Genomic DNA, 25,097 nt, shown 5'->3' on the forward strand with positions numbered 1-25,097 from the left:
CTAAACCCTAAATTCACTTAAGCGTTTCTTTCACTGATTCACTCTCTCACTCCTCTTCACGGCTGAACAGCAACCCCTCAGTCCCTCACCACGCTCACGCAGCTCTGAGCCGCTCACCACGCTGACGCCTCACTCCGGCACCAGACCACCACGCCAGAGTCAGTCGGACCCTCGAGCAGCCGGAGCACCGCGCCAGAACAGAAACCACCGCGCCAGAGCAGCGAATTTCGCCAGGTTAACCCTCGTTTTGGGGTGATTTTCATCGGAAGTTCGGAACCCTAGTTTTTTTTTTCGTTTTCGAAAGTGACTAGAATTATTTTCGTTGGTTTTTGTTGTTAATTTCCGTCATTTTATCAATGTATATCATTTTGCTCGTGAATTTCAGGATCATTGCGGTTTTATATTTGAGCATAATTGAGTATTTATAATTAAGCATCGTTGAGTTTTTATATTTCAGCATTATTGTTATTGTTATTGCAAATCTTGTTGATTTTTTGGTGTATTTATTGAGTTTGTTGAAATTACTCTTTCAATTGTTTAGTTTTGATGAAGTTTGTTGTTGTTGCTACTTTGTATCATTGTTTGTAGTCATATTCTTGTGTTTATTTTGTGAAAATGTAGTTTGTATGCTGAATTTTGTTCAAGTTTGCATGCTGAATTTTTTTTTTGTGTTTTTCAGAGTAGTATTGTTTGTAAATTGTAATTATAGATGAAAATTAGGTTAGTTTTAAGAAAAATAAGTTAGGATCCATTTTGGATCCGTTTTGGACCCTGATCCGTAGGATCTGGATCTTCAAATTTATTACCCATCGGATCCGGGTAGGATCTGGATCCTTAGTTTAAAAACGGATCTGGATCTGGATCCTAGAGGATCCTACCCGGATCCTACCCGTTGCCATCCCTAATCAGACCTACTTTCCAAGGTCTGGATTTCAAAAAGCTCTCGGAGGAGCAAGCCCAAGGCCTTATAGCCCCAATTACCCACCAGGAGATTGACAATGCGGTGGCTGCTTGTAATCTATCAAAATCCCCAAGCCCTGATGGATTTAATTTCCGATTTATCAAGGCCTCATGGGCGATTATAAAAGAGGAGGTTTACCCAATTGTTCAGGAATTTTGGAAATCGGGGAAACTTCCAAAAGGAAGCAATATTGCCTTCATCGCGCTTATCGCCAAATCAAAAAAACCCATGGGCCTACAAGACTACAGGCCAATCAGTATGGTTGGCAGTATTTATAAAATCATCACTAAAATCCTATCCCACAGACTCAAACAAGTAATGAGTTGGTTGGTCGGTCCCCAACAATCTTCCTTCATAGCGGGAAGACAAATTCTTGACAGTGTGCTCATTGCAGGTAGGGGTGTTCATTGTCGGATATCGGATCGGATCCGATCCGAAAATTTCGGATCGGAGAAATTGCGATCCGAATCCGATCCGAAATTTTCGGATCGGATCACCGGATCACCGGATTTTCGGATCGGATCACCGGATTTTCGGATCGGGTCCGTTGAAATTTTTGAAAAATCCCGATCCGTATCCGATCCGAAAACCCGAAATTTTTTCCGGATACCCGATCCGAAATATCCGAAATCTTAAAATCGGATCGGATATCCGAAATTTCGGATCGGATCGGCGGATTTTCGGATCGGATATTTTTGCACACCCCTAATTGCAGGGGAACTTCTTGAGTCTTGTAAACGAACAAAAGTGCCGGCTATCCTTTTGAACTGACTTTCACAAAGCATTCGACTCGGTTTCATGGTCTTTCCTCACTTGGGTGCTAGAACAAATGGGCTTCCCACCGCTCTAGGTCACATGGATTCGCTCCTGCATCTCCTCAGCAGCCGCATCAATATTATTGAATGGCTCACCCACAAAGCCCTTAAACTTCAAAGGGGGCTCCGGCAGGGAGACCCCCCTGTCGCCCTTCCTCTTTGTACTCATAGTGGAGGTACTGAACCTTATGATAAAAAAGGCGACTGACTTGAATCTCTGGGAAGGAATCGCGGCGTGTAAAAATGGCCATGTCATCTCCCACCTTCAGTTTGCGGACGACACAATACTATTCTCCTCACCGGATGTTATTGCTCTTAAAAACATCAAGAAGATTCTCATATTATTCCAAGTAGCCTCTGGCCTTCAGATTAATTTTCACAAGAGTGAGATTATAGGGATAAATGTTGATGAATCAAGAATGCAATGTCTCGCAACTCATCTTTGTTGTAAAGTGGGCAAATTTCTTATAACGTATCTGGGCCTCCCAATTGGAGGTAATACATCCAAGCTCTCAACCTGGGCTCCACTTCTAGAAAAAATGAATAAAAAGCTAGCAGGGTGGAAAAGCAAACTTTTATCTATGGGGGAAAGACTAACCTTAATCAAAGCCTCCCTCTCGAATCTGCCAATCTACTACATGTCACTTTACCCCATGCCTCAGGGAGTGATAGAAAAAATTACCAAAATCCAAAGAAGATTTCTTTGGAATGGGGAAGTGGATAAGAGGGCTATTACCCTAATCAAATGGGAGATAATTCAACTACTTCAAGCAATGGGTGGCTTAAACGTGAGCAATCGCCTTCTGAGAAACATTGGTCTACTATTCAAATGGGTTTGGAGATATTTGCAAGAACCCAAGTCTCTATGGAGACTAACCATTCAAGCAAAATATGGCTATTCCTCAACTTTCCGAATGCAAGACATGGATTCACTTGCTAAAGGAGTCCCATGGAAGAAAATTTGTAACCACCTGTTGAAACACGAAGAAGCAAAGAACCTCTTAAAAACTGGGTCCAAGATTCTTATTGGGAATGGGGAACATACCTTATTTTGGTACGATGTATGGTTACTTGATGAAGCCCTTAGAGTCACCTTCCCAAGGCTAATTAGAATTGCATCATCCCCCTCTGCATCTGTGGCATCTCCGGGTCACTGGGCAAATTCAGAATGGGTCTGGGTCATCTCCTGGATCAGAAATCTAAGACCTCAAGACAAAAATGAATGGGCTGCTTTACTGAACCTGCTGCAGCATTTCTCTATCACAAAGGAGAAAAAAGATAGCTGGATCTGGACCCCCAGCAACTCTGGGGCTTTCTCGGTCAAATCCTGCTACCTTGCTCTTATAAAATGGCCTGATCCCCTATTGCAACCAGTTATAAACAAGCTTTGGGTTGGGTTATTACCTTTTCGCATTGAGATATTCTTTTGGCTGGCTCTACTGGACCGTATCAACACCCTCAAGAATTTAGTAGCCCACAACATCATATCACCAGCAGAGGCCTCATGCCCATTTTGCAACCTGGTAATTGAGGATTCGGTCCACCTTTTTATCCACTGTTATTTTGCACAATCAATCTGGAGCTCGTGGCTCAAGGTATGGAATCTCTCCTGGGTTTGGCCCTCAAATTTGGAGAGAGCTTTTGCTCAGTGGTCATTTCCTAGAAAAAGCAGGTTTTTCAAAAAAGTGTGGATTGCTTCCTTCCAAGTGATTGTTTGGTCACTTTGGAAGGAAAGGAATGATAGAATCTTCAATCATATTCTCAGCTCTTCTCAGGCAGTACAGAATATGGTAATCCTCCGTCTTTGTTGGTGGATCAAAGGATGGAAAGAACCATTCCCCTACTCACCAGAAGAAGTCATGAGAAACCCATTGTGTCTTCTTTGGCGACAACCGCGCCCACCTCACCCCTCACAAATACCTTTCACCCTCCCCCCACCGACCTCACCAGGCTTAAAATGGGTGGTGGAAGCATCCCTTTTTCCTTCTCAAGACAGATCTGTTATTGGCGGTGCTCTCCGCAATGTAAATGGAGATCTTCTCTGTCTCTTCTCAGGATCAACACCACTCATGGATATAAACTCTGCAAATATTCTAGCAATCCACAGATCAATCCAAATCTCACTAAATAACAACCGCTTCAAATTTCAGCCTCTGGAAATTGAATCCGAATCTTATGAAGCAGTGAATTGGTGCTCCAACTCATCTGGTGGACCTGGAAACTTAAACCTCATTCTCAACTTCATCAGATCAGCTCATGGGAGAAGCCTCAAAGCCTCTTTCTCTCACAAACCCCGATGCCATGAACCTGTCTCAGTCACCATAGCCAAAAGGAAGCTCTTCAGAACCTCTGATTTTGTAGTTTGGTTGTAACTTTGTCTCAATTCTCTCACATGTAATAGCTCTCTCAATCTTCTCAGTTTTCTTACTCATTTTAATTTTTCAATATGTGATGGACTTGTATGTGATGTACTTGTATGAAGGATTTGTACCTTCCTCTAAATCGGGTGTACTAAGTACTATGAAAGTTTCCCTTTCTGAAGGGAATACCTGGTTTTTTTATAGAGGGTGCTTCACCTTTCTTTGAAATTAATAAAATGCAAATTATCAAAAAAAAAATAAAATATACCTATTATCCGTATATTCCAGGGATGGTTAATTGATATAGTTTCAACTTTCAAGTATAAGTTGTAATAGCATAATTATATAAACAATTTATACAAATAACCAAATTTGAAGGTCATACTAATTAATTAAAAGCTGATAATGTAAACATAAATATTGATGAACATTTATTACCTTTTGAAGCTTGCCTTTTGCTAGCTACCAGAATTACTTGAAATGTAGCACCTCTAAGAAGTTCACCATCACAAGAATTGATAAAGCCTTTTGTTTGCTAGAAGAACTTTTGTTTTTCCTTTAAACCTTACTTTTCAAATGAAATTTTGTGAGAGAAAGACAAAGCAAATTATTCTCTTGCTTTTGACACAAAACCCACGGCTAACTCACATAGTTTTGCTTTTTCTTAATTACTTAATACCCATTAAGGAAATAATCTCCCTTAATATGTATTGATTGGATTCTTCCAATTAGGGAAGATCTCAATCAATTTAATTGATTGGTATCTTTCGCGATTGGGTGATGGCAATCAATCATAATAGTGATTGTATCCAATTAGGGCATGTTCCCCATCTTATTTTCAGTTTATTTCAGTTTAGTACTTCAGTTTGATTCAGGTATGTTCTCCCCAACTTATTTGCAGTTCAATTCAGTTCAATTTAACTCTAGATAATACTTTTACTCACACATATCACTATTCATTTCAGTGTAGTTCAATTCAGTTTAGTTCAATTGATCATTTCAATTGTTTTATGCCAAAGAGAACAAACCCTCGGTTCAGTTCAGCTCTGGACAATGCTTTTACGTCGCATATCACTATTCATTTCAGTTCAGTTTAGTTCAATTCAGTTCAATTTAGTTTAGTTCAATTCAATTAAGTTGTTTTATGCCAAAGAGAATAGTCGCTTAGTGAACATCAATTCATCTTAATTTGGATAGTATCCAATCCTAATTGGATAGTGTTCAACAATTTAAATTAGGTTCACTTGGAATTTATCACATAAGATATTGTCTATATATTTGTAGTTTAATGGCTTTACTATCACATATCACTATTCTATTAAGTTCAGTTCAATTCAATTCAGTTTAGCTGTTTTATGTCGAAGAGAACATACCCTAAGTATGACCCTCTAATAGGTCCAACTTAATTTAGTAGTATATTAATCTAATATTAGTATATTACTATACTTATCAAATATCAAGATTGATGTTTATGCCGATTTTGTACCAAGTACACAAAAGGTATGAGGGAGCCAACAACAATAACAATATACTAATTTTATGTAAAACAAGAAAGAAATGTAAAGATGTAAATAAACGATTAAGAATGCAAACAATTGTTGATGTGAAAAATCCAAAGAATGGGAAAAATCGCGGGTGATTCTCTTGATCACCAATTCACCATAATGATGTCGTCACCAATATAAGTTCACCAATACAAGAATAGCACGAGTGCTTCTTAGAGAATTAACGGGGAGAGAAAAATATCAGCTAATGAGTACTGATAGTCAATGAGAGTTAGAGAGATTAAAAATCACTTGAATCAATGGGTCACTTCCCCGAATGAAATACACTATGCTTTTATTTCGGAATTTCAAGAACGCTTTAAATCTGCTCACCAGTGTCATAGGCATATCTCCACGCCTTGCATCTCACCTATTGTCTCCGACACAGATAATTCACATTTAGTAGCTTCTATTTCTGACAAAGAAATTAAAGACGCTATCTTTAGCATTGATCCCACAAAATCCCCAGGATCAGATGGTTACGGGTCTAAATTCTTCCAACAATATTGGGATATTGTAGGTCCTGACATCTGCAAAGCCATACATGATTTTTTCAATCATGGTCACCTTTTGCATAGTGTCAATCATACAATAATAACTTTGATACCGGAAACAACTACTCCAGAAAAGCCGAATCAATTCAGACCTATCAGCTTATGCACCACATTATATTAAATTATCTCAAAATTTTTGGTAGAACGTCTTCGGCCAATTCTTGTTAAAACTATCAGCCCATTTCAAAATGCCTTTACTCCTGGAAGGCTTATATATGATAATGTACTTATTGTTCAAGAAATCCTGAATATCTTTAACAAATCAAAAAGTAAAATGGGATGGTTTGTCCTGAAATTAGATATGGAAAAAGCCTATGACCGTATCGAATGGGATTTTCTAGCCCATGTTCTTAGAAGTTATGGATTTCACCAACAATGGATCAAATGGATAATGCAAATATGCAATGCATCTCGACAGTCTCCTACTCACTCATCATCAATCAAGACACAACCTCTGTCTTTCACCCTACTCGAGGACTTCGCCAAGGTGACCCTTTATCACCTTATCTTTTCATTTTATGTATGGATGTCCTCTGTAGACAACAGGATATTGCAGCAAAAAATTCAAAATCAGGAATTGGAATCAAACTTGCCCCACATTCTTAGATAATTCCAGGACTATTCTTTGCCGATGACGGCTTATTATTTTGTAAATCTAACTTAGATTCTGCTCATCGCCTTAAAAATATATTCTAGACTTTTTTTTCCTTAATTCAGGACAATTAGTGAATTTTCATAAATCAGCGATAATGTTCTCAAAACAAGTTCCGAATTCTAGACGAAGATCGATTGCTGGTATTTTTAATATGACCCCAAAGGTTTTTTTGGGACGGTATTTGGGCGTTATATTATCTAATTATAAGCCAATGCCTAGCAATTTCCACAACTTAGTTGAAAAACTTGACAACAAAATTAATTCTTGGCCCAACCATTTTCTCTCAAAGGCTGGAAAATCGGTTCTTATTCAGAGTCATCTAGAACCATCCCCAGCTTATCTTATGGCAACGACTCAACTTCCCAAGAAAACATGCTCTACAATAGATAATATCAATCGAAAGTTTTTCTGGCGCTCCTCAACGAACTCTTCTGGACTACCCCTAATTGCATGGTCAAAAATTTGTTGCCCTAAAATATATGGGGGGTTTAATTTTCGGAAAACGGCCCATGTAAATGAAGCATACTTAGCTAAATTGGGATGGCTAATCCTTTCAGACCAACGGTCTCTCTGGCCAACACTTATGCGCCAAAAATATCTTCGGAATACTTCTTTCTTTGAATACAAAACTAAGTCACAAGACTCTCATATTTGGAAGTCCATTCTCCAATCTCGAGAGCTTCTAAGGAAAGGAATACGTTGGAAAATTGGAACTGGAACAAATGTTTATTTTTGGATTGACAACTGGTGTGCCAATCAAAGCCTTATGGAAATGCTAAATCTTCAAATCATGGTTATTGATAATCTGGAACTTACTGTCAGTAGTGTTATTCTTCCATCTAGGCAATGGAATGTTTCTCTCCTTAACGAATTAGTTTCATCCCACATTGTCCACCTCATTTTGGGGATTCCTATCCCCAGCTATCCCACCGCAGATATTCCTTGTTGGGGGCTTACTAGCTTTTGTCAATTTTCTGTTAAAACAGCCACCTGGCTCGCTCATGGAATTACTCCTCACAATATTCCTTGGTCTTTTAACTGGATTTGGAAGATTAATATAGCCCCTAAAATGCAAATTTTTCTATGGCAATGTCTACACAATGGCTTGCCATTAAAATTCACTTTAGCCAACCGTCAAATCACTAATGACGCTCTTTGCCCTCTTTGTCAATCTGACAATGAGACTCTTGACCACTTATTTTTCACATGTCCTCTAATTAGTCATTATTGGAATTCAAACAATATACGTCCAAAAATCCGGTATATAGTGCCTAAAGATTTTATACAATGCTTAACGTGTCTCTGTCCTTACCCAAAGGCTTTACAAGTGTTTTGTTACAATTTGCGGAGTATTTGGAAGGAACGTAATTCAATTATATTCGAGGAAAGTATGCTTAATTTAAATCGTATTTATTACAAAGCCTGGCATTTGTATTTGGAATGGACTACGCGAACTACGATGGATTTTTCCTTCACTATCTCCTCACTTCCTCCGTGCAGGTCCCCTACTTCCATTATCGCAGTTAGCTGGCAGCCTCCGCCTCCCAATTACTTCAAGCTTAACTTTGATGGCTCAATCATTGACTCTTCAGCCGCTGCCAATGTTGCCATTCGCAACTCCGCTGGTCTTCTTGTGGCCGCTCAAGTTTATCGATTTGGCCGAACCTCAGCTCTAGTTGCTGAAGCCTGGGGATTAAGAAATGGACTAATTCTGGCCATTCAACAGCATATTCAAGATCTATATATTGAAGGAGATAATCAAGTAGTTATAAGAGTGCTGCAAGGGCAGTACACTTACCCCTGGACTATCCAAACCCTAAGTGATGACATTCGACAATTACTTCAGCATTTTAGATTTTACACCATCAAGCATATTTTTCGGGAAGCTAATCGAGTAGCAGATCTTCTATCAAAAAAAAGGTCACACTAGTTCTGCTGCTTCGGTAGACGTGGATATTTCTATGGAACCTTTGTTAATAAATAACTTAGTTCTACTTGATTCGTTAGAAGTCTCCCTTGAGAGAAGGGTGTCCTAACTTTCATTATGTACCCAAAAACAACAAAAAATTACACGTTATACTCTAGAAATATTGGTTGTAGTCGTTGCCAAGCTTTCCTTGGGAGTAAGACATGTCACGCTTCTTTGTAACTATTTTTCCTCATCATCTGAAATGATGTTTTAGGTTGGCCTCCTTATTAAGGGGTTCTTCCTAAGTTTTTCTCTCCTTATAAAATAAAATAAAATAAAATAGGACATTCCAACATGAAGATGATATAAATTTTAACTATGTTATTACACTACTAGTATATGTTGCACGCAATATATGCATGACATCTTGTGTAAGTGTTTTTGTTAAAGTTTTTAATTTAATTCTCATTCAAGTAATACTGTTATATTTTATGTTTAAACTGGTGCATATATATGTAACTTATTTGCAGTTTTAGGGATTTTTTCCCTTTTAAAAAAGAATGAGAAAATGCAATTAGTAATTTTGTTTAGTGATTAGAGGTATTTTGAATAAAGAAGGTAGACACCAAAAAGTCACGGGTTTTCATATATAACTAGTTATTAGGCCTGGGCTATGCTCCGGGTAAGAAAAAAATTTATTTATTAATATAATACTTTATAATAATAACACTAAATACAACTTAGCCTAGTGGTTAAGACTAAATATACTTGAGGTCTTGGGATCAAATCCTATACTATGCAGTTTCTTAATTTTTTTTATTGTACATGGATCGGATTACATGAACTAAAACTTCCTAGGGAGAGCGCCACGTGAACAATTTCTTGTTTCTGCACGCCTTTTAATATATTTGCATAGATAGAAATGTGGCGCTACTCTTAGGGCATGTTCTCCCCACCTTATTTTCAGTTCAGCTCCAATAAGTTCAGTTCAGTTCAGTTTCATTCTTTTATAATCATTTTGTTAAATATTATTATTATGTTGGTATGATTTATTTTACTAATTACTCTTATTATTATTATTATTATTATTATTATTATTATTATTATTATTATTATTATTATTATTTAAATATATATTATTACTATTAAGTATTATTATTATTGTTGTTGTTTCTATATATTATTTTGTTTATTATACCTTTACTCATTATTATTACTATTATTATTAGGAGGAATATGGTTTAGGTCAAAGCACAAATAAACCCACTTTTTTTAGTCCATAAACCAATCAAATCGCGTCAAGACGTTTTATGATGTAATTTTCGTGGTCCAACCCAATCATTATTTTTATTACTAAATTTTTTTATATTATTAAATCTAATTATTAAAATAGTAATATTAATTTACTTCTTAGATGTTATTGTTATTATATATCATCATCAAGTATTAATATATTAATACAAATAATATAAAATAATTATTAATTATCATTATTATCATTAATTATTATTATTATTAATTTATGATTATTAATATTATTTATTTATAACTATCATTCAAAAATATCCAAAATACTATTATTATTATTATTCATTATTATTACTTATCATTATAATTATTATTTAATATTCATATTATTATTGTTTAAAATATTATTTATATATTTATTACATTCAATTTAATTTAATTTAATTCAATTCAGTTCAGTTCAGCTCCAATCAGTTCAGTTCAGTTCAACTGTTTTGTGTCGAAGAGAACAGGCCCTTATACACAAAATAAAGCATAAAAAGAATCCACGAGTACTCCCAACAAAATAAAGCATAAAAAGAATCCACGAGTACTCCCAATTCAAATTCATAATGCTCTCCCCATTTCTTTCAGAAATGTAATGTCTTTGTGATTTCCAATCAGATGTCTTTAAGACCACAAATTTGTTCTTCTCCAATTGCTGAATGCTGACATAGAACTCAGTATAACTGTATAAGGTTTTTACTTTTCCCCCCTCAATTAAAACCGTCCTTAATATGCAAATGATTAGTCTAAAGGCAAAAACTCAGTGTGTAGTCAATTATCTGCTGGCTTTGGACCTTTGTGGAGCTACTTCAAAGCCTGTGGAGATTCAAGAACCAAGAAGTGCCCATGTACAAGATAAGAGCATATTATTAGCAAAATCAAACATAAACCATGATTTACGAAAGATGACAAGTTATTAAAAAAACCTAGCCTCTCCTCTCCTTTTTTCTTTCTAAAACCCTAGCCTCCCTTCCCCCTTCTTCATCAATTAGGGGGCTGTCATGGATGTTTTCATCCATGATAAGCCTCTTTTTCCCTTTTATTTTCAGTTTTTAGTTCATTTTCTTGTTTTGTTCAATAAATTAGTATCTCTTTATGAGATTTTCTCAAATTCTTTTATGGGGTTTTTAGTTTCTGTTTTGGAAATCTCCTTCTCCCCTATGGGAGTTGTGAGTATAGTTCTTTGTTTTTTAGATATGAGAAATTATTCTCATTGGTTGAAGTTCGAGATTCAACCTGAAGAATTAGGGTTTCACAACTTCTGTAAAATTATGGAAGACTATTGGAGTACGTTCATCCCAAAATTTCCGCATCTGCAGATCGTATGCCGAACCAGAGCGAACTCACAAATTGCATTGCTTCAGATGAAGATTTTTATTAAGGCAAAATTAAGTCAAATCTGCGATGTTTACATTTCTAGGGTGATATGTATTTCTATTAGAATTTTATGTTTTTCAGAAATGACTTGTAAGTGCCGTTTGGCAAAATATTAATGAAATCCCTTTTCTTTCTTTAAAAAAAAAAAAAAACGAAAGACGACAAGTTGGGTAAGTGTAAACTAACTTAGTAAAAAAAGACTTAGTAAAGTTTCGGAAAATGCCTTCAAAAAATATAAAGTTTTTGTTAAATGATACGTAGGTTAGGGTCAAAATTCATCGACCTTACTCGTCAAAATTACATCATTGCATTTGTCATAAAAAACTTGAATCCACAATGCAAAGACTGCTAACATACAAAAGTAATTCCAAAAAATATTTTCCTCTTACAAAAAGCAATATAAAGTAAGTTTAAGAAAGAAGAATATTTGTGTGATGGCTTTTGTTCTTTTTATGGAATTTAGAGTTACTCCCTTCATGGTGGGTGAATTAGTCCTGTTCTTTTATATATTTCTTGTGTATGGATTCAGAGATATAGATTTGGATGTTTTGGCTTGCAGATTTGTGAAACTGGTGAAGCATCGTGTTGCAGATTTGGGAAATCATACTCTCCGGTTGAAAATCAAGAATATCTAGATGAAGTCAGATTTCAAGTTACTATTACATCAGGCTTTATCGATTTTGAGTCATCTAAAATCGATTATGGTTGGAATGATACCATATCACGATAGCGGTTCTGAAGCGTTTACATTAGTAGCGACTTTCATGTTGATATTTTAGATTATCTTTTAAGTAAGTGTTATCATAATTGTAGATGCCGTATGGCCTTTTATTAATGATAATGTCCCCATTCCCATCCAAAAAAAAAAAGAAGAATATCTGAAATGCAAACATGAGGAACTAATGGTTGAAGTTCTGCAATGGTCAAAAAGACAAAAACTCATAAGCTCTTGGGACAATAAAAGGTTTTCAAGCATTTACAGATACGAACATGTACTATGTAGGCATGCATAAATAACTTGGACATCAAAAGTTCCAAATTAATTATTCTGATTTACCAAGTTAACCAAAACAACCATTATTGCAAAAGTCCTAATATATGGACAATCTTCAGCAGATAAAATACAGATACCTGCAAACAGTAGATAGAATTTACAAAAACCAAAGGGATTTTAAACAGCTAAAATCCCTTCTATGAGCAAAATTTAAGCCAGAGATCCTCGTCTTTTGCAACTCATCAATCATCACGAATTATGTTCAGGAATTACCTGCAATACATAATACTCAGTAAGTTAGCTAAAATATGAATTATCAAAAGATACATGTATACTGACTAGTGACTACCTTAAGGTGCGGGCAGATTCAGGGACTTGTTTAGAGATGAGTTTGGCAGTGTCTTTCCACCAAGCGACTTCTACCTCCTTTTCTTGAAGCTTTCTCTGCATGCTTTCTAGATGAGCTTCGAGTTCTTTAATCCGTTCTTCTTGTCTTCCTTCAAGTAGCTCGTGCAATCGTCTCTCAACTTCGAGAGGTGGAACACCACAAAACTCTGAATTTTCGACATACTGAGGATCAATCACCTCTCCAGAGCTCATGCAGACGCTTCCAATAGCTGTATTCTCAGAGGGAATCTGCCAAATACGCGTTCTGAAAGTTAAATGGAGTTTATGATAGCTAATGAAGAGGCTAGTAACATAGTGTGTTTTTCATAGTAAGGACTTTGGAAGTGAAAGTATCAGAACTCTATGTAACATGATGATTTAGCAATTAGCATGCAGATAAACCAATGAGGAGATCAAGAAAAAGGAGCTGAGTAATTGAAAATGCAATTTGAACACCTGAACTGACTTTTAATCCAGAGAAAACAATGTTGGAAATGTTTAGGATGATAGTGGAAAAAACAACATTATAGAGGTGTAGATTTTGCAGTTCTACAAGCAAGAATTGACAGGCATAAGTTTGTAATATCATGGACCCTTGGCAAATAAAGTATGTTAAAAGACATGACCAGAAACTATATTGTAAACTATAGGATGTAAGATGTTCATGTAAGTGTGTTGTTTTCACTTAAATAACACAACTAAAATTACTGGACCTTATTTTAGCCCTTTATTTGAACTTGTTAGGCCTTATTAACCCTCATTTGAACTTATTCGCCCTTATTTGAACTTATGTTAACTTATATAAACTTCATTATCCTGAAATAAGTGACTATATAGTGAGGAGAATAGAGCCTTAGTGCTGAAACAATTGTAGAAACTCCATAGAAATACAAGGAAACTTCAGTCTATGTTTTGTATAATTCACAAACAAGCAGGCTAGCACACTTATCAGCAGTGAAAGTTGAGTACCTCAGTAACTTCCTCCTGAATTTCTGGCGACTCTCCAGTCTCTAAATACCCTTCTGCTTCGACGTCCAGCTGCAGCCGATCTAATTCAGCTGCTAGTTCTGCCTCAAGGTGATTAATACCTTCAACAGACGGCTCTTTCTGGTGCATGTTATTATAGTGTGTATCATATACAAAAGTGCTTCCAGATTCTTGTTGGCTAAGTGAGGGTGCATGATCTTCCAATGAGTAATTGCTAAGGCCGTCAAGGGTAGTGCTCACAGCGTATGCAATTTCAGGATCAGATGGTTTTGGGGATGTGCATTTGCTTTGGTGTTCTTTGAAACTTTCTAGAAACACTTCCATTTGCTTACGTAGTTCCACTGTTCTGTCAAGTTCTGTTTTGCTAGCAGCAATAAGAGATAGCAAACCTAGCCCTGCTGCCAAATTGAAGGTCATCTCCTGCCTTTCAAGTCCTAATGGAATGATGGACATTACTTTCGACAATATTACAGTATATATATACTTCTTCCGTTTCGTTTTAAATGCAATAATGGAATATTTTATATCTCACAACAAATATCCCTTTGTTGCATTTAAAACGAAACGGATGAGGTATATTTGTTTCTAAAAAAAATGAATAGTATGAATCATATTTCCTAGTGTTCTATTTTGTGCTTCCTTGGAACTCCGTTGTATAGGGTTAGTAAGCGGTAACACTTTCAGCAATATTACCGTATACATTTATATGCTTTGCCTACAATATTCATATGTGCATGATTTCAATGTTCTTGCTTATATAAAAATGGAAAAAACCATAGACATTAACGTATGGCGGAATCCAACTCAACAACAAAAGCTATTTTTTTAATTAACATCTATAGTGGGTGATTTAATTACCCACTGGATAAATGTAACATTCTCCTTTAAAAAGAATGACTGATTGTAATTTTACTATATGAAACTTAGGAAGTATACATAAGCGGTATAATGTCGCATTAAAATCCAATTGTTCAAATTTACAAAACCATTAGATGTCAAAAACGTTACTGAAACACCAATTGAATTGTACAAAATACTAAATTTTCTACTCTTTTGCAAAATTAACATCATTACTTCATAAGCTCGATCACGGATAATATATTAAAATTCTTCAAAATTTAATTATTTCATGCATTTATACCTTTTAAGTATCAATTACTTTGCTTATTTTCTGTTTTAAAATTTGAATTCACATATACAAATAATATACTTCTTTCACCAAAACTTTATCCACTTTCACTAATTTTATTTGAAGATGAGTAGTCATACCATCATCCTTCAACTCCTACAACAACATAGGCGTTCAATTCTCACCTCTTGTAAAAACGCTTCTCAATTTATCTCCTTATAAAAGACTGATTCTATACTATTTCCTCGAGCAACTTATTTTTACTAAACTGAACAGAACAACAAATTTAAACTCCATCACGTCGAAAAATTCTCAACTTCACAAAATCAAGAAAGAACATACAAAAATAAAAAAAAAATCAAATAGAGCAAATCAAAAATTCACCTGAAACATTAATTCTCCGACGATCATCAGACTTCCTCTGCGAAACTTCCGGCGAAAATTCTCCACTCGCCTGAACCTGAACATGAACTTTCTCTCTCCTCCCACCACCACGACATTTCCTAGCAATAGCAAGCAATCTATAAACCACCACACGTGCAGGAGAATAACACACGGTTCTACAACCTTCTTCTTCATCTCCGGCGGCCGGAATTATGCAACCTCGCCGGAATTCCGGCTCCGACCGGTGATCTCCATCGTTTTCGCCGGAGTTTGTCAGCCGCATTTTTTAGCGAGGGATTTGTTTTGTACTGAATCAAAATTTTGGTGGAGTTACAGCTGCCTTTTTATATAGGAGAGTGTGTGATAATTGAAAAGAAGAAGAGAATTTAGAGAAGGAAAAAAATTGATTTTGTTTTGAAAAATGGGGGGAAGGTGTTTGGGGTTTTGGGCCTAGGGAAGTGGGTTGGGTGAAGATCCGAACCCGAGGGTGATTTCCGAAGCCTTGGGTTTTGGAATCGAGATGGAAATTGAAAGTTCTAATCATTTATTAATAAATTTCAAAATAAGTGGGAATTTGAAATTATATTGATGTTTCAAGGGTTTTGATATATGATTTTATGATACAATTACGGATCGATGTATATAATTAATGTTTGTTTATTTTTTATTGTTTTTTTATTTGACTTTTTATATGTAGTTTTTAGGATTGTATATATCATTTTTCTTTTTAATGATATAAATTGAAATGAAAAGTTTTTCATGTTAAATCTTTAGCAATTTTTTTCTTTTTTAAAGTGTAAGCTACATGGGTTTTAGTCTTTGATTGGTTTGAGGAGAATTTTGTATTCAGTATTGTATTGGTAATTTTATTAAGGGTTTGCAACGAGTATTATAAACATGGTCAAATGTAAAAAAGTTACAAAAAACAATCAAATATTGGCGAGAACCAACAACCAAAACATTGATTCTTACTCGTAATGGCACTTAGCTTAACTAAAAACGAGGATTCTCTCCTTTTTCTTGCACGTTATTCCCTTCCTCCCCATGTGGTTAGATTAGTCTGCTAGGTAGCGAGAATAATTTCTTTGTTTCCGCATATGAGTTGTTTCCCGTCCATTATTAAAGATTAATTTGCCTTTGTTTGTTATTGGATGATTTGTTTTCTCGCTCCTTATAAGTGGAGCGTGGTAGTTATCAAAATTTCTGATAAAAAAAATGAGTATACACTAAAGGGCTGCGCAGGAAGGGCTGCGCTTTTCGTAAAAGCGCAGCCCTACTAAGCAGAAGGGCTGCGCTTTTTAAAAAAGGCGCAGCCCTTCACTAGTAGGGCTGCGCTTTTTAAAAAAGGCGCAGCCCTTCACTAGTAGGGCTGCGCTTTTTCAAAAAAGCGCAGCCCTTCTGTAGGTAAGAAGGGCTGCGCCTTTTTGAAAAGCGCAGCCCTACTAAGTGAAGGGCTGCGCATTTTTAAAAAGCTCAGCCCTTCTGCTTAGTAGGGCTGCGTTTTTTTAAAAAAGCGCAGCCCTTCCTGAAAAATTTTGAAATTTCGGAATCGCGGGCTTTGAAATATTGAGCGGGGATTCGTCAAATATATTATTCCTCATTCTCTCTCCTCTCTCACGTCCCTCATTATTCCTTTCCTCCTTCTCTCTCACCCTCTCTTCTCTCTCATCCTCTCTTCTCTCTCAAAAACTCCCATAAACATTTGCGACAAAAACCCATTTTAAGTTTTTCCGATTTGCACTAAACATGGCGACGGAGTCCGATTGCCTATTGTGATACCTTTTCGGAAGCGGAACGGGCCAACGAGTCAAACCACCGCATGCTTGACGTTTAGGCTTTTTAAGCCATCCGAGTTCGTTTAAGCCTCCAAATACCCATTTTAAGTTTTTCCGAATTTTTTTTTCCCTTAAATTATGTATTTGGGTTTTGTTTTATGTATTTAAACATTATTAGGTTGTAGTTCTTGTATTTTCAGATCTATAATGTTCTTGTATACTTCTCTTTGTTTATATATTTTGATTAATGTTCTTGTATACTTCTCTTTGTTTTGATTAATGTTCTTGTATACTTCTCTTTGTTTATTTTGATTAATGTTATTCTTGTATACTTCTCTTTGTTTATTTTGATTAATGTTCTTGTATACTTCTCTTTGTATATAATTTCTTGTATTTTCATCTTTGTTTTGATTAATGTTCTTGTATACTTCTCTTTGTATTAATTCTTGTATTTTCATCTTTGTTTTGATAATGTTCTTGTATACTTCTTGTATACTTCTCTTTGTATATTAGTTTTTGTTCCTTTTTTTCATTTTCGTTTCATTCTTTTTATGTTTTGGGTTTAGTATTTTCGTTTTGTTTCTCTTCTCTTCTGTTTAATTTCAGAAAATGTAAGATTATGAGTAAAAAAATGTCAAAAATTTTTTTTTTTTTTTTTTTTTTTGGTAGGAAGGGCTGCGCTAGTTAGGAAAAAGCGCAGCCCTTCTAGCTCAGAAGGGCTGCGTTTTTTTCCTAACTAGCGCAACCCTTCTGGGCTAGAAGGGCTGCGCTTTTTCCTAACTAGCGCAACCCTTCTAGCTTAAGGGCTGCGCTTTTCTAGCGCAACCCTACTTAAAAAGTGAAGGGCTGCTATTGAAAGGGCTGCTGTCAAAAAGCGCAGCCCTACATGCCTTTTTTAGCGCAGCCCTTCTTCATTTTTCCACTAGTGATATATAGTTACTAAGAACTCAAAATAAATATGATAATCAATTATTGATCAAAGGCACGATTAGTTGGAGACTATTAAAGGTTATGGTTAAATTTTGGCGGGAGAGGGAGTTGAGAACATATGAAATTGATTTGGCTTCTACCAACTAAATTTGCAAGGACCTGCCACAGCTAAGCAAAATCTAGAGTATTTTCTAACAAACTTTGAGCTTCTTATGCGTTATGGGGACCCATTTCAGATTTCCCCTACATTCCCTTCTGCCAAAGCAAGTTAAGATGGCTGCTATTCAGCCTATTCTAGCCAAATGGTACTTTGAAAATTAATAAAATTAAACTAACAATTATCTTGTCACTGCTTCTACGTGACTCTAATAAATAATGAGGGACAGGGACATTCTAGGGTATATTTATTATAATTGCCAGAGATAACATATGGTACTATCCATACTATGGACTATGTAGTAGTTATATTGAACTCCAATATTTCAAAATCGTTAAAGAATTGAGAATATTTCATGGGTTCATAACATATTTTTTTTTATCCATATGAACTATAAAGATGGTCCAAAGTATAAAGAAGGAGAGGAGGAATTGGAAACTGTGACCTATCGTTTATAACACTTCAATTTTAACCACTGGACCAAGATATCCTTGGGTATGAATTCATAACATATAGTAGTACCGTATAGTATTGAGCTATTGATTAATGAATGTATGGACGACTGTACTCCTTCATTTGTTCCTTGCTAATAATTTTTAGCGAACTATTATCTTAATAAAGCTTATACATGGTGGTTGTTTGGTTAACTGAATAAGTCATCTAAGTTACAACTTATAAGTATATGTGGGGACTCAAAATAGTTGAAATCAGTTACTTGAATTGCTCCGTTCTTTAAATTTCTTTTCAATTGTTGTTGCATGTGGGAAAAAAGAAAAAAATATAGAGATAGTGAAAAGTAAGTTCCTTTTATAGACTTCTGACTATTAGCTTCATGTGGTATGATAAGAAAGATGAAAAATGTTTGCTAAATTTAGAACAAAGTGACATTGAAAATAATAACTTTGAAAAACAGATGAATGTAGAAGTGAGAAGTAGGGATGGACATACATCAGGACTGTAGCCAAATCCTAATTTTAGGATTTGGGTCCAACTTTTTTTGGACCACAAGGGTCCAGGTTCGAGTACGGATTCAAATGTTCTTAAGATTTGGGATGGTCCGGATGGACATACATCAGGAGTCAGGACTGTGAGCCAAATCCTTATTTTAGGATTTGGGTCCAACTTTTTTTGGACCACAAGGGTTCAGGTTCAAGTACGGATTTAAATGAACTTCTTAAGATTTGGGTCTTAATATTCTAGATCCAAACCATACACTTGGACTATAAGTTATTTAAAATTTCTTTTTGTCTTTTACAGAAAAACTCTTGTATTTATCCTAAAATCCCAACTTTTTTCATTTAGACCTTAGACACATATCCTAGACCCTACAGATCATAGACACCATCGAAAGTCAAGAAATATAAATGGTATTGAAAATTTGGCAAAAATAAACGGAATAGACTGGCCTACACGCATACCGTATACCTTACAAATCATAAGGGTTTGGGTCCAGGTCTAGCTATTCTAGACCCTTGGGGTCCCTGTATGGGTCCAACAGAAAAAAATAGAGTATGAATCTAAGATATGGCCAGACCCTGTCCATTTCCATCTTAAGACCGAGAATAACGTTGGGGAATGGAAGTAGTATATGTTATTATGGATGTAAATATATGGATCAAAATCAACATATATAAAGATTGAAAAGTTTTGTAATATGATTCACCAATCTGATTATAATCGTGTGTGTGTGTGTATATATATATATATATATATATATAATATAATATATATATATATATTATATATAATATATAATATAATATATATATATATATATATTTCCTCCGTTTCAAAATATAAGGTATTCACGCTTTACAAAAAAAAAATGGCCACAAATATCTCTTAATATGATAAATAAAAATTATAAAAATTATACCATTGGATTCGTCATGAAAATTACTATAATAACATTAATTTTTTAAAAAATTTATCCACTTAAATTGAGAGTAATTAACGGTCAAAATTCGACCTTAAACATCGTACATGTCTTATATTTTGAGACGGATGGAGTATTTAGCTATATGCCCAATTCTTAACTATAATGAACATTATTTTCATAGTCTATTGTTGGGAATTTTAGTTTCTAGATTTGGGACCATAAAGATGGATTTAGGGGTGGCTTTTGGGCCTTGGTTTTGACTTTTGATGACCCTTTTTGACACTTTTTTGTACCACTTTTGTACTAGCTCGTATGCATTTGAGCTCAAGTGCGAGCTAAAAGCAAATTTGATACTACTATTATACATAAGCTTTGTGATAAAGATAATTTATGCATTTCAAGTACTTTCGATCTTCTCATCAAAATAAACTAAGGGCATGTTCTCTTCGGCATAAACAACTTAATTGAACTGAACTGATCTGACTTGAACTGAACTGAAATGAATAGTGATATGTGAGAGTAAAAGTATTGTCAAGAGCTGGATTGAACTGAACTGAACTGAACCGAACTGAACTGAATTGAACTGAATTGAAACTAAGCTGGGGAGAATAGACCCTTATACCTGCATTTGACAAAAACAATATGGATTTTCTTTGTTGAAAAAAGCATGGATTTTCTTTAAAATATGTACACTGATACTTTAGTATTCTTTCGAGTTTTAAATTAGTTATCTCTATACATTAATATGGACAAGCTTATAAACATGCATAAAGGAGCTATTCGCGAGCATTAACAAGTCGAACAATAGGTTGTTCAAGTTTGGCTCACAACTAAAGTAGAAAAATATACATTTGAGGGCAAGAAAATAGAATTATCAAACCACAATGCACCAAAGTGGAAACTTGTATAGACCTTAGTATACCAAAATAAAAAAAAACAAACCATGGGTTATTAAAGTAAAAAAAGTTAAGCTTGAATTAACTGTTAAAATAATGTTAATCTAGAAAAATCTTGGATACTTTTGTAAAATAATATGTAATCCATATTCTAGAATGTGCCTAACAAAAATCTAGTAAATAAGCTAGAAAGATCTAGTAAGAAAAAGAAAAAAAAAACTAGAACTATGCAGTTAGGCAGTTGTAAACCGACTTAGAGCACTATAAATTCATGTGAGTGCTCCTAGGTGTTGGTGTTTTTACATGTAATACAAATCTTCCATAATAATATAAAAAGTCTTCTCAATTGTTCTCCCTTGTCAAATACTACGACATTAAAATTTTTGCCTCCTAAATTTACCAAAGCCCACTTACTACTTCCTCTAATAAATCCATTAGTGGTATTAGAGCCAAAATTCCCAAAGTCTCACTACTTTAGCCACAAAACACATTTAACCCAAATACAACATAAATTATAATGGCACTCAACAATCCGACTTTTCTCAATTCCAATTTTCGGGGGAGAAAATTATGATTTTTGGAAAATTAAAATGAAGACATTACTTAAATCTCATGGGTTGTGGAGTTATGCTGATAAAGGGTATACGGAGTACGAAGACGAGAGTATCCTAACTGAAGCTCAAAAAAAGCAGCTCGAGGGTGAAAGAATGAAGGATGCTAAGGCATTATATCTAATACAAAATGCGATCACGGATATAATATTTTCAAGAATTTTAAGAGCCAACACGGCAAAGGAGGCTTGGGAGATCCTGCAACAAGAATTTCAGGGAGATAGCAAGGTGAGAAGTATCAAACTTCAGTCTCTAAGAAGAGAATTTGAAAACTTAAAAATGAAAGAAGGAGAATTAATGAAAGATTATTTTTCAAAGGTAATAGAAATAGTGAATTAAATGAAATCATATGGAGAAGAAATTTCAGATGAGAAAATTGTGAAGAAGATTTTATTAAGTTTAACGGAAAAATATGATAACATTGTTGCTATTATTGAAGAAACAAAAGATATATCAAAAATAACAGTAGAGCAATTTATGGGATCTTTGGAGTCCCATGAACAAAGGAAAAATAGGCATATTGATGAAGAAATAATTGAGACTGCTCTTGCAGCAAAATTTAAGAAAATGCCCAAGAAAAACGTTGAGGAAGAAGATGAAGAAAAATCATCGAAAAGTATGAATCAAAAACTCTCCTGCAATATTTGCAAAAAGACTAACCATGATACCGTAGACTGTTGGCATAAAGGAAAGCCACAGTGTTGGCAGTGCAAAAAGTTTGGTCATGTAGGAAAGAATTGCATGACCAAGAAAAACAATAAGATTGTCAATTTTGGCAAAGAAAATGAAGAAAAAAATTTATTTTGAAGTTTGCTAATAACAAGAGTATTAGCGGGTTAGGTTGGTGACATGAGCACCAACAACAACAAAAGAAAATCTGGAAGAAAAAAAAATATGTTTGGCAATGGCTGGTGACACGAGCATCAGTAAAATATTTGGTAACATGAGTATCAAGTACCAACGAGAAGATCAAAAAAAATAAAAAATGATAAGACATATTGAGAAGATGGGTGTTGGTAACATGAGTGCCAATAATGGAACACAGAAAATATATACCTTTGGTGGTTGGTGACAAGTGCATCAACAAAATTTTTCTTTAAAGACTTTTGGAGTACAAGATTTTTCAGATTAAGGAGGAGTGCTAAAAAAATGTTAATCTAGAAAAATCTTGGATACTTTTGTAAAATAATATGTAATCCATATTCTATAATGTGCCTAACAAAAATCTAGTAAATAAGCTAGAAAGATCTAGTAAGAAAAAGAAAAAAAAACTAGAACTATGCAGTTAGGCAGTTGTAAACCGACTTAGAGCACTATAAATTCATGTGAGTGCTCCTAGGTGTTGGTGTTTTTACATGTAATACAAATCTTCCATAATAATATTAAAAAGTCTTCTCAATTGTTCTCCCTTGTCAAATACTACAACATTAAAAATTTTGCCTCCTAAATTTACCAAAGCCCACTAACTACTTCCTTTAATAAATCCATCATTAACATCAAATAGATTACTGAAACCATGTGACATCAAATTGGAATCATGTCAAAATTTAGGACTAAGGGCAACAAAGTGGAACGTTTTTATTTTATTTTATTAAATGTTTCTTTAAATAATAGTTGTAGATAATTCTTAAATTCCCATACGAGTTCCCCCTAGCTTAAAGTGTGCCTATTAGTTGATCTACACAAAAGATCATACGAAGTGATAGTTGAAAAATACTTCCTCTATATTTTTTTATCTTTCTCACTTAAAATCTTGACACTATTTACAATTAGAGATAATTTTTTAGATTTTTCTCAATATATAAATAAAAATATAGTCACGTGAGATCTTGTTTGATTCATTTCAAAATCAGTACTTTATTAATATTCAATTATTATAATTCTTCCTAATATGTAACGAAAGATATTTAATGTAGAATAAATGCATTAACAAACGTGCAAAGTCAAAGTAGGAAAGATAAAAGAAATACGGAGGGAGTATTTAATAAAGAGGAAAGAGAACAAAAAAAAGAGAGAAAATCAGGTCATTGCAATAATCTGCTTTTTGGTGGTTCACAGATAAAACTCTGCGGCCAAAAGGTAAAAAGTGCAGTCAGCTACACACGTGGCATGCTGGAAGCAAATGAGTTAGCAGGCCCCAAAATTGTAGCAGAGAGAATGGAAGTTCTAAAAAGTGTAGCTCATCTGTTTGGGATAAAGAAACCATAAAGAGTTAATAGTAAATCATGAGTAAGGTGGAAGCTGAACTTCTATAAATCGCCTCACAATTACTTAAAATCTCCTGAAAAAAAGATAAAATTACATCTATAACCTTCTCTTTTTTTTATTAAATCACCACCACCCACCTCCTATCAGGTTGCCACCACCCACCCCCTATCAGGCTGCCAACACCACGACCACCACCCACCTCCTGCCACGACAGTAGGGACGCCTTAAGCCCTTAACCCTTGAGTTCCTCTCTCTCCTTCTTACTCGCCAGCCACCTTATGTGGCGCTGTCCTAGGACTTCCGACGGCCTCGCTGATCCACCACCAGTTGACCTTTCTCCCTTCGCGAATTTTTTTTAGGCTTGGGTGAACGTCCGCGGTGGACGTTCCGGCCATGGGTGGAAAGTCCACCGCGAACATTCGCCCAAGCCTAAAAAAAATTTCGCGAAATTTGTAGGTGGGTGGTGGTGGTGGTCGCGAGGTAGGTGATGGCGGTGGAAGGTCACATGTTACAGTGAGGAGGTAGGTGGTGGTGGGGAGGGTGGTGGTGGGTGGTGTGGAAAAGAGGAAAGGGCAAAATGGTCTATAAAAAGTGATTTGGGGAGATTTTAAGTAATTTTGGGGCGATAATTAACAAATTCCGGTGAAAGAGAGAGGAAGAATTAAAATAATTGATTATCCAATATTTTGGATCAACCAATGTCTGAGCTCTTAGTGGAGATAGGAGTTATATCCTGTAGCTCTGGCGCATGATATCCTTGGTATCCCATGTGCCATGGGGTTTATCCCCCGGTCGTCCTATCTTGATGAGATGGACAAAGACTATGAGGCTGCCTAAGTACCCAACAAAAAATTCTTAAACTTCCATCAACAATGAAAGTATTATCATTTTATACAGATAAGTTGATCATTTAGATGGCGGGCACAAAATTATCAAGTTAAATATTTATATACTTTCCCCCCTCTAAAATCGATGTTCTATTTTGACTTGCACATTTGTCAATACACGACTTTGACTATTATCATCCCCAATTATCAAAATTACTAGAAAGTTATAAACATTGGTTATTTTAAAAATGTATATATCAAGACAAATTTAACAAAATCTTGATTGATCCTTAGAATAATATGATTAAAGAAAAATATAGATAATGTAAAAGTCAAAGTAAAGTGTTTATCTAGAAGAAATATTACTAATAGTTCGTGTGAAAGGCCCATATATATGGTGACATAGATTTTAAAACATCATCAATATCTTGATGGCTTAGCAAACATATGATAACACTCACAAAA

The 25,097-nt window shown here is 35.1% G+C and overlaps 2 protein-coding genes across 3 annotated transcripts; one reads left to right on the plus strand and one right to left on the minus strand.

The window, feature by feature from the left end:
• Positions 1–2,549: 2,549 nt before the first annotated feature.
• LOC125494915 (uncharacterized) lies at positions 2,550–4,148 on the plus strand. Its single transcript, XM_048638808.1, has one exon. It carries the CDS (start codon positions 2,550–2,552, stop codon positions 4,146–4,148), a length of 1,599 nt encoding a protein of 532 aa, XP_048494765.1.
• Positions 4,149–12,398: 8,250 nt separating this feature from the next.
• Positions 12,399–16,102, minus strand: LOC104884537 (protein POLAR LOCALIZATION DURING ASYMMETRIC DIVISION AND REDISTRIBUTION). Of its 2 annotated transcripts, none has more exons than XM_010669223.4 (4): positions 15,350–16,102; positions 13,819–14,231; positions 12,812–13,098; positions 12,399–12,735 (listed from the first exon to the last, which is right to left on the minus strand). In XM_010669223.4, exons 1-4 carry the CDS (start codon positions 15,630–15,632, stop codon positions 12,732–12,734), a joined length of 987 nt encoding a protein of 328 aa, XP_010667525.1. In that variant the 5' UTR covers positions 15,633–16,102; the 3' UTR covers positions 12,399–12,731. The 2 variants fall into 2 exon arrangements, with proteins under 2 accessions (XP_010667525.1, XP_010667519.1); XM_010669217.4 differs by having other exon boundaries at positions 13,819–14,270.
• Between the last annotated feature and the right edge of the window lie 8,995 nt (positions 16,103–25,097).

The sequence above is a fragment of the Beta vulgaris genome, chromosome 2 (assembly GCF_026745355.1).
Source record: "Beta vulgaris subsp. vulgaris cultivar EL10 chromosome 2, EL10.2, whole genome shotgun sequence".
In the NCBI taxonomy this organism is placed as follows: domain Eukaryota; kingdom Viridiplantae; phylum Streptophyta; class Magnoliopsida; order Caryophyllales; family Amaranthaceae; genus Beta; species Beta vulgaris.

What these genes read in the sequence shown, in the direction of transcription:
- LOC125494915 (XM_048638808.1), top strand. Translation starts at nt 2,550, where the DNA reads ATGGGTGGCTTAAACGTGAGCAATCGCCTTCTGAGAAACATTGGTCTA.
- LOC104884537 (XM_010669217.4), bottom strand. Translation starts at nt 15,632, where the DNA reads ATGCGGCTGACAAACTCCGGCGAAAACGATGGAGATCACCGGTCGGAG. An exon ending in TCGGAGAATTAATGTTTCAG is followed by an intron (nt 14,271 to 15,349) that starts GTGAATTTTTGA and finishes TCATTCCATTAG; the next exon opens with GACTTGAAAGGCAGGAGATG. An exon ending in TTCAGGAGGAAGTTACTGAG is followed by an intron (nt 13,099 to 13,818) that starts GTACTCAACTTT and finishes CGTATTTGGCAG; the next exon opens with ATTCCCTCTGAGAATACAGC.